Here is a 10,424-nt window from a genome sequence, read left to right on the forward strand (position 1 = left end):
TAACTTTTGTTTACCTGTTTCCTCAACTGTAAAATGGGGATGATAATAGCACCTACCTCCAGGATGGTTAGGAGGATCAAATGAGATCTCTGTAAAGCTCTTAGGCCAGTGCCTGACACCTAGTATGTGCTATATAACTTATTAAATCATAAAAATTTCTTGGAAAGATGTAACAATGAAGATACTGTTTAATGACCTCTTCTGTTCAGTACTATTAAGCCCTGGAACCTTGCAGAACCTCCTAAATGAAATATGTCCATATTCAAAAGTTCAGCCTCACTATAACACATTGGAAAACCAAAGTAAATAATGACTATTTTCCAAACTATGATATAGACAACCCATCAAGCCAGCCCATTAATTCAATTTTGGGGGGAGGGAGAATAATTTAGTTTCATGTACAATCCTTTTTCTATTCTTAATATATGGAAATGTTCATTTTATTATTTTGTTAAATTCACAATACACCCATACATACTTCTTGAACTCAATGCAACTAGATAATAAACTGGGCTCAGAATTGGAGGAGGAAAGCAAGTTGGTTTGCCTTTAGGCAATTACGCAGGCTTTTAATGACCTCAAGTTTCTCCCTAAAACAATGGCCTGTCTTTTTAGTATCAGTATTCTTCTGGTGATGTCTTATGGCTGAATTATGGAATGCCAGTCTGAAAAATTAAAGTTGGAGGTCACCCAAAGAACAATGAGAAAGGCATACTGCAGACATTAGTAGGCTGTAATATACTGCCAACAAGGAACTGCATGTATGCCAAAGAGAAACAGTATAAAAAATGTCATCAGAAAGATGTATGACCTGGGCTGGGGGAAAAAAAAAGCAAGGTGGTATCTGTGGACAACCTCTGTGTTCCTTTGGTATCCACATAATGTCACAATCTTTAGATAACCCTCCAGCATGTTGGATGGACCCATTTCATAGAATTTATGTATTTTCATAGCCTGTCACTATTTGAAGCTCTCTTTAGATCTAAAATATTTGGGGCCAAATATGCCACTTTTTCATAATTTATTCAGCAGTCCACAAATGCTGTATGCCATATTATATATCATATTGCAGGGCAAATTTGTTCCTAATTTTCTTAATCACAGACTAACCTCCAAGAGTAGAAAGACCAGAAAGAGTAAACAGCAGTATCATTTTGGTCTTATTAAAGAGACAACTAGGGGCAGCTAGATGGCACAGTGGATAAAGCACCAGTCCTGGATTCAGGAAGACCTGAGTTCAAATCCAGCCTCAGACACTTGACACTTACCAGCTGTGTGATCCTGGGCAAGTCAATTAACCCTCATTGCCCTGCAAAAAGACAGAGACAGAGACACAACGGTACAGTACTGACCACTATCTTATTCATCTATATTTAGAGACTAGTGGGAAAATGTGGTCTTTGACTCACTTAACTGCCTATCCAAAGTTGAATATATCACACAGAATTGGGGTGGCAGAGTTTTTTTAGTCTTTTTTTAAAAAATGCATTTTATTATAAGACTATCTGGATGTGTCTTTTTTATCTATTTTGTCTGACTCTCTTCCCATGCATGCTTGGTCTCTAGTCTTTCACTTTCTTAGGAAGACTTTCATAGCAAAAATATATAGGACCTTCCTCTTCCTCAAATCCAGCTAAGGGAATAAAAATCTCAGCATTGAAAAAGGGTTGCAATATCCTGGGTCCTTCATTCTGTATCCAACAGAAGGTTGTGACAACCCATTTCATTTCCATAGTCTGCCTAATTTAGGTCTTAATAAATAAAAGCTTCTATATTATATCTTTGGGAGCAGCTTAACCTTTAGACTTTTGAGATACAGATTCTTTTAAAAATAAACTTGGGGCAGCTAGATGGCGCAGTGGATAGAGCACCGGCCCTGGAATCAGGAGTACCTGAGTTCAAATCCAGCCTCAGACACTTAACACTCACTAGCTGTGTGACCCTGGGCAAGTCACTTAAACCCAATTGCCTCACTTAAAAAAAAATGTATAAAAATATACTTGTTGAATAAGTATCTTCACTCTGGCAATCTCAAGTCACTGTATTCAACATCATCAACATTAAAATAAGGAAACTGAAATAGGAAGGGAGAGGAAACAAGAATCCCTGAAAAAGATTGCAAATGCAGAAGCAAGATGTAGAAACACCAGGAGAAAATTCAAACTGTACATGTAAAGTATAATCAGTCTACTCTGGAGAAAATATCACAGCAGTATCCACCAATAATATTCTAGGGCACTTCCCCATGATTTTAAGAAGAAATGAAGACTGATCTGTTGGGAAGGCATTGATTTTGCATTGCAGAGCCAGCCTTCTGCCCCTATAAGAGTCCTCCAGCCTCCCATTGATAAAGGAAATTTGAAGTCTAAAAATCTGGTAGGTTTATGGTTTGTAAATTTGGAAGCAATAAATTATTGTTTAATAGTACCACTATTCAGCTAAGAGTAGTTTTCATTTTTTCAGTTCTCTGCCTTGTTAGGTAACTTGGGCTTGAGCTTCCTAAATTTCCCAATAAAGTCATGCTACAAAAGATAAAATAGCCAAATTCTGGGAAACAAGCTATGTCAGTGGTAGCCTGCTTAGGACCAGCCCTAGCAATCTATAGCAATTTTTAGTTTGTTAAATGTCATGTAGATCCATGGTCAATACATAGCATCCTAAAATTCCCAAGAGCAGAGGATTTACTTATTTTTTAGGGTTTGTGTGAAACTATGAGGTTAGTTATCCAAATAAATAATAAAAACTTATCAAATCACTAAATATTAAAAGGCAATGTGATGATTCTTTTAAAAGGCAATATGGTATATGGATCTTTATGGCTATATATATATATATGTATGTATGTATGTATATGGTCAGTCTATAAGTCAAAAAGAGTTATCTTTTAATCCTGCCTCTGATATACCTGTTGATATGTATCTGTGAAGCAGAGTGGGTAGGGCACTGGACTTGAAGTCAGGTTAAGATCCAGGTGCAAATGCTGCCTCACACAACAGCTGTCAGCAACTGACTTCATTTCTCTGTTTCCACATCTGTAAATGGAGGGGGTTGGAAGAGAGGGCCTCTAAGATTCCTTCCAGTTCTAAATATGTGATCCTATAAACTTCACTGATGATACATTACACAGGTATGGACCAAAAATAAACGAAGGAAGGAAGCTGGTGAACATCAACAGTATGCTAAGCAACAAAGTGCTAGATCTGTTTGTCTGGCAGGTTACAAATTAGATCTGGGGTGCAGTTAAATATTATAGCTTGTTTTCATTATTTCCATTAAAAATTTTGCCCTCGAAATTGAAAAACATGAGCAGAAATTACTCCTCCCCATTTCCAGACTAATAGAAGTCCACCCATTTTGAAATTTTTCAGTAGGCAGTGACCTTTTAATGAAATATAATTCAAATTGCTTTTTTATGAAGCATGCTGCAATTCTAAAAAAATACATTTTATTTGAGCACTAAAGAAATATATTAATTTCCAGTAACATGACATTTAGTGGAATAGGAAAATGTCCTTGTAATTTTATATTAAAAATAATCTTGAAATAAATTAAGTTTCATAAAGGTTCTGGTCGTTGTAGTACTTTCAAAATGGGTTTTCTGATCATTGAATTTTAGCTCAAAGTATCTAATATGCTAAGGGGATACCACTATTTTTTAATCAGTTCATCACCCATACTCAGTGTACTATATACACTACCTATGCTTATAAGCATATGGTGAGTTTGGAGGCTCGAATGAAATTTCCCAGTCTTCAAAATAAATAATCAAAAAAGGTAGGTAGTATGGGGTAGTAGAAAGCACTGAGTTTGGAGCCAGAACCTGGGGCTTTTATCCTAGTTCTAGTTAACCACCTGTGATCTTGGGCCTCCCCATGAATAGAATTCAGGAGTTGGACTGAATAATATCTGAATTTCCCTCCCAGCTCTTATATGCTATTATCCTATAATTTCTATTTGTATTAGATCCTTAATGCAGAGAGAGATCTGTGATCTCTTGGTCTAAAGAGATGGGAATTCATTCAAAAGTTACATAAAGACTTTTATAGCAGGCCTTAAAAATTCTGAATTTATCTGCAGAGCTATGCTATTAAAAATAATTTCTCAATTGTAAATGTAGATTATTTACAGAATTTAGTACCTCTCCCCATCACTAGGAAGCCAAGTCCCAGAGGCCAATAGCAGCTAGATGCTGCAGAGGACAGAGTGCTGGGATGGCATTCAGGAAGGAAAACCTGAGTTTAAATGAAGCCTCAGACACTTACTGTGTAACCTGAGTAAAAAAAAACTGTCTGCCTCATTTTCCTCAGCTGTTAAATGATATCACAGTAGCCCCTACCTCACAGGATTGTTGTGAGAATCAAATGAAACAATATTTATAAAGTGCTTAGCACAATGCTTCGCATGTAATAGGCACCTCCCTCAACCCTCCCACCCCCAATATGGAAGTAGCAAAAAGATATTGTGAAGTAGAACACGTGAGTGAATTACAAAATCAAATATTTGGGCAGGATCTGGTCGTATTATCCTTACCCCTTCTTCCATTTTTTCTCCCTATCAATGTAGGCCACTTGGAATTGGTATTATATTACTTTGCTAAGTTTTAAAAACTCCCTAATATGGGAATGGAAAAAAAGATATTGGTGAGTAGAATATGTGAGTGAACTACAAAATCAAATATTTAGGAATTATCTGTTTTGTATTACCCTTAGCCTTTCTTCTCTTTTTTTCTTCCCCATAATTCTAGGCGATTTGGAATTGGTATTGTATCACTTTGCTAAGTTTTTTTAAATGTAGATTAATAAACAATACATCTTTTTAAAAATAATACAACTTGGAAACTTCTGTACTTCTTTTCATGTTAAGTGTATAAAAGTTTATCATACTCTTCTCTACATAAGATGTTAGGTCACGGGGCAGTTAGGTGGCACAGTGGATAGAGCACCAATCCTGGATTCAGGAGGACCTGAGTTCAAATCCAGCCTCAGACACTTAACACTTAGTAGCTGTGTGACCCTGAGCAAGTCACTTAACCCCAATTGCCTCACCAAAAACAAAAAACAAACACACAAAAAGATGTTAGGTCATACAAGTATTTTTGAAATTCTTTAGTCTTGTCTAAAAAGACAAGGTTAGAAAAATTCAAGCATTTAATATCTGTTTTAACAGTTTCAATTTCTCAACAACCATTGCTCTTGGATTCCCTTTCATCTCAGCCTTCCCATGAGACCAATCTAGGTTAAGCAATTTATGTTAACTAGAAATCTTTCCATCCTTGGGACAGAATATGAAGAAGCCTCAATTATGAAGGAATGGTTTAACATTACATTAACTGTCTGAAAGGGAGAGGGTTTTTTGGAATTGTTCAATGCTGGTTGAAAGACAGTGGTCCATCAAGAAGCCAGCAATAAAATATCTTGGTGATAAAAGTTGTAGATTACTTATGGATACAGATGTATGAGGAGGGAAAAGTTTGTAGACCGAGGTGTTATTCTAGAGATTCTTAACCTTTTATGTATCATGGACTCCTCCTTTGGTTGTATGGAAAAGCCTACTTCCCTTCTCTGAATAACATTTTTAAATAATTGAAGGAAATGATAAATTTCAGAAAAATTAGTAATTATAATAATAATAATAATTATATAACCATTTCCCATCCAAGTTCACAGACCCTTCCCTAAAATCTGTCTGTGGTCCCCATCCTAGGAACCCTTGTTCTAATCCACTGACTGCTTTTTGAGTAACTAGTCTTATCTATCTCAAAAAGCCCAAAGGAGAAGTTCAAAATGGTAGAAGAACTGGTTCTAGAAAGGGAAAGTTGCTGAACTGGGATGATTTATCTTGCTTGTATCTAACATGACCAAAAATTTATTGAAGGAACTAAAACTTAGCCAATAAGAGGCCTGGCCCTAGGAAATGCACTGGGATTAACTCAAGAGTCAAGAATAACAAGGTTTTATTAATTACTGCTTTGTGACATTTCTGTGGGAAGGAAATATTTAGGTTTTATGAAACTATTGTTTTAATGAGAACTATTCTCTATGACTACAGCTGCAAAAAGAAGCTTCATGAATTTGCTGAATCTACAGAGTCAAGAACAAAAGGAAGTTTCACAGCCACAAATTTTGCCATCTGCAGGATCTTCATATTGATAATACCTACCACATGATGCTGATAACCTAACCCTAACGGTTTTTGGTTTTGGGGGGGGGGGGTTGTGGGGCAGTGGGGGTTAAGTGACTTGCCCAGGGTCACACAGCTAGTAAGTGTCTGAGACCGCATTTGAACTCAGGTCCTCCTGAATCCAAGGTCGGTGCTTGATAAAGCTGCCCTCAACAATTTTTACTTAAAAACCATAACCACACAAAGCTACTATATTTTGGAAGAATGCATAAAATAGAAAATGTCTGCATTTGGGGGCAGCTAGGTGGCGCAGTGGATAGAGCACCAGCCCTGGATTCAGGAGGACCTGAGTTCAAATTTGGCCTCAGACACTTTACACACTTACTAGCTGTGTGACCCTGGGCAAGTCACTTAACCCCAATTGCCTTACCCCCCCAAAAAAAGGAAGTATCTCCCTCAACCTCAAGCCTTCCTTGACAGCCCAACCTCTCTGTTCATGCTTCAGACTATAACAGAAAGATCACAGATCCTAGTCCTTTTCAGAACTTTAGAGTAATCTTGTTCCAAACCTTTGTTTTATAGGAGAGGGAACTCAAGTCCATTCAAATCCAGGTACCCAGAGACTCCAATTCCAAAGCCAGTCTTCTTTCCACTGCACTCCCTACCTTATTCCTTGTTTTACAAGTGTTTTAACAATTCACACCCACCTACTCACCATACGATTTTTGAGGGTAAAAGATTATCTTATTTATCTCTGTATCCTTTACCATATTTCATGTTCAGAATACAATGCCTTATACATAGGCAATGAAACTGCATTTAAACGAATTAATCCTAGAGCACTAAGTAAAGCAACTGTATAAGCAATGTACCATTAGGGTACTTAGAAATGCTTAGTTTTTACACATTACAAACATTCATAGAGAAAGAAATAATTGAGTAAAACAGTAAGCAAAAAGGGCTTTTTATGACACAGATCTGTAATGATATCCACAAGTTACCCACAACCACTAAGAACCACAAAGGGTTGCTGACCACAATCTATCCTATTAATCTATCTTCAAACTAGACTAAATTTAACCAGATGTTTTGCAAACTGCTAACTACTCTCCTAAATTCAAAAGAATTAATTGCTCCCTTTACCTATTTGTTTACTCTATTGGAAGGTTGACTGAAAATGCCCTTGGTAAGGCATTTCAGGGTTTCATTCTCCTTATACTAAAGCCGTGATTCTCAGACTTTTACACAGTGGTTTAACTCTTCGGTTCACACGAAACATTGGCAGAATAGTTGCAGTAAACTTTCTAAAATTATTACTTTTAATATTTATTAATAAATAATACGGGGGGCAGCTAGGTGGCGCAGTGGATAGAGCACCGGCCCTGGAGTCAGGAGTACCTGAGTTCAAATCCAGCTTCAGACACTTAACACTTACCAGCTGTGTGACCCTGGGCAAGTCATTTAACCCCAATTGCCTCACTAAATAAATAAATAATACGAAGGTTCATTTAAAAAAAAAACCTAGGGTGTCTGAAGGTACCTTGCAACGGTTTCAGAAATACTGCATTAAGAAAAGTGTCTTAATTTTCCCAGAGTGCTTTTTTAGCTTATCACTTCATGTTCTGCCCCCAGTAGAACTGTTTTTGTGGGCTTCTGTGAAGGTGTTTGTGTCTATGTCTCCATAACTTAATTCTCAATTTCAGGTAATGAAAATTAAGACGCATCCAAGTTCACCACGATTCAGAACTGGCTCTAGCATCCTGCTGGGAAACCATACAAAAGCTAATCATTTTTACCCCAAATCTTTAAAATTGCGTTACCTGTTTTCATCATCTCTGGCAGTTTCCTGTGCGGAATGTGTCCTTTTTATAAGAAATAATAGTGATGATGATGATGACAATTGCGACAATGTTGATGACGATAACAACATTTTGAGACCATAAAAATAACCAGGACTCGACTTAGCTTTTTTCTTTTCTTTCTTTCTTTTTTTTAATTAATTAATAACGTGCTACGGACTGAGGATGGAAGAAAAAAGCCTCCTGGGGAAACCCAAGATATTCCCAGGATCGAGTTTAGGTTTGGGTTTTGGGGGGGAGGGTTTGGGGGGGAGGTTGTTCTGAAAAATCAGTCCCACACAAATTTCTAACTTCTCTTTTTCCATTAAAAAAATGCTTAAAAAAAAAGAGGGGGGAGGTGTAATTCAGCAAGACGCCACGAGGTTCAAGGCTCGGGCTGTCAAAATCAAATTCCCTTTTCTTGGAATGCACCACAAAAAGTTCCCCCACGGCCTCCCAGCAGGTCCCCACGACCCTAGGCTGGGGTCGGGCGCTGGCCCGGGCCTACTTCTGGGGGGCCGCGGGGCAGGTGCACTCCGGGGACGGGGCCCCGCCGGCGGCGGTAGCAGTGTCGGGCAGGCCGCGCCGATGCCGCAGGTAGCGCCGGGCCTGCAGGCTCTGGGCCAGCACGTTGGTGGAGTGGCACGCAAACAGCAGCCAGTTGCGCGGCTGCACGCGGTAGGCGAAGCGCATGAAGGCCAGCGAGTAGCAGATAAGCGCGAACGTCATGCGGCCGCTGATGATTTCGGGCGACGCCTTCATGTCCTTGAAGGCGGCCAGCGGCAGGCCCCAGTTGGCCGCGGGGCCCCAGAAATGCGTGCTCTTCACGTAGTCCTTGAACTCCTTGGTGCGCACGTAGGCCTTCGCCTTCTGAAAGAGCACCCCGATAAACGCCGTCAGCATCTTTCTTCTTTTCTTTTCTCTCCTCCTTTTTCTCCCCCACCCCGGGGAGGGGGGGGGGGACGAACCGAAGTCTGAGGGGAGGGAGGGGGGAGGGTGGGGGCAGGCTGTGTTGGTTCGAGGGTTCGCTACAGGTCCCCCTCCCCCGAAGCCGCTGCTGCTGCCGACGCCGACGCCACAGGGCTGTTAACGGTTGGAACCCCGCAACAGCCGAGAGAACCGCCGCTCCCTGGCGGAGAAAGGGACGCCCGAGTGTGAGGTATGCAGCGAGAACCTCGAGCTTTCCCTCTTCCTGCGTGCGCGCGCAGCCTCAAACGACCACGTGTGAACTGACGAACTGACGCTGGTAGATTTGACTGTCTCTGGGAAAGCACAGCGCCACCTGTAGAGAGAGGCCCCAGGAGGAAAAAGCTGAGGCTGGAGGGGAGGACAGGGCGGCCTTCCTTTGAAGGCATGGGCTCCCACGATTTAAATAACAATTAAACTATAAAAATATATTAAGTGTGGGAAACAGTAATAGCTTGATACACGGTGGAATCTTCTCAGAGAAAAGCGTGCTCATATAAGGAACAGCAAGGCAATATTAGCTAGTGAATTACGGCAACTCAAGAAAAAAAAGTAAGTTGTTCAGGGCTAGAGATAGAAACCCTTTTGAGCTGGCCCTCCACGGTGTCCTAGTAAAAGTAGGAAAAAGGTTAACCTTAGTCTCTACTGCCCTTGTTTAATAAATAGATCTATTAATATTAACATCTCTTCCCCTGTCTAAAATCTCCGCCCCATTTTTGATTGTAAGTTGCATGAAGGTGTATATGCATGGGAGGGGTAACATATCCAGAAGAATTTAGTTAGAATTCCTCTGTGAAGATTGTAAAGCTGAGCCTAGCAACCTATAGTGACTCAGGGGAGGGACTTACCAAGTCAGGGCTTAGGATAAATATAGGCTGCACACTCTAAGCACTGGCACTCACTGATTGGTTTTTACTGTGGGTACACCATTCTCATGAGAATACAATAAAGGCTTTTGTCATACCAAAGCTGCCTCTGAAAGAACTTATTTTGAGAAGGTAGTGTTTCTCATGCTAGATAATTCCCCTGCTCAAGTACTCTATTTGGCATTTGAGGTCTTCATAACTTAACCTTTCCAGCTTTCATCACCATATTTATTCCTTTGCCTGGAACATTCTGCCTCACTGCTACTTCTGGCTTTTAGTTTCTATGACTTCCTCTAAAAACTGCTCAAATTTCACCTTTTGTAGGAGGCCCTTCTCATTCCCACCTCCTCCTAACCTCAGTTGCTAAATGCCTTCCCCCTGAGGTTGCCTCCATCTACTCTCTATCTTGTATTTGTTGTTGGTCAGTTGTGTCCAACTCTTCATGACCTCCTTTGGGGTTTTCTTGGCAAAGATACTGGAGTGGTTTGCTATTTCCTTCTCCAGCTCATTTTACACATGAGGTACTGAGGAAAACAGGGTTAAGTGACTTGCCTGGGGTCACACAGCTAGTGTCTGAGGCCAGATTTGAACTCAGAGATGAGTCTTCTTTGACTCTAGGCCCAACACTCTATCC

The 10,424-nt window shown here is 40.0% G+C and overlaps 1 protein-coding gene across 1 annotated transcript; it reads right to left on the bottom strand.

Annotated features, from left to right (window-relative positions):
• Positions 1 to 8,233: 8,233 nt before the first annotated feature.
• MPC1L (mitochondrial pyruvate carrier 1 like) lies at positions 8,234 to 9,081 on the bottom strand. The gene has a single exon (XM_043997957.1). It carries the CDS (start codon positions 8,859 to 8,861, stop codon positions 8,463 to 8,465), a length of 399 nt encoding a protein of 132 aa, XP_043853892.1. The 5' UTR covers positions 8,862 to 9,081; the 3' UTR covers positions 8,234 to 8,462.
• Between the last annotated feature and the right edge of the window lie 1,343 nt (positions 9,082 to 10,424).

Source organism: Dromiciops gliroides, chromosome 3 (genome assembly GCF_019393635.1).
Source record: "Dromiciops gliroides isolate mDroGli1 chromosome 3, mDroGli1.pri, whole genome shotgun sequence".
Lineage (NCBI taxonomy): Eukaryota > Metazoa > Chordata > Mammalia > Microbiotheria > Microbiotheriidae > Dromiciops > Dromiciops gliroides.

Excerpts from the sequence above, each read along its gene's own strand:
- MPC1L (XM_043997957.1), bottom strand. The coding sequence starts at position 8,861 with ATGCTGACGGCGTTTATCGGGGTGCTCTTTCAGAAGGCGAAGGCCTAC.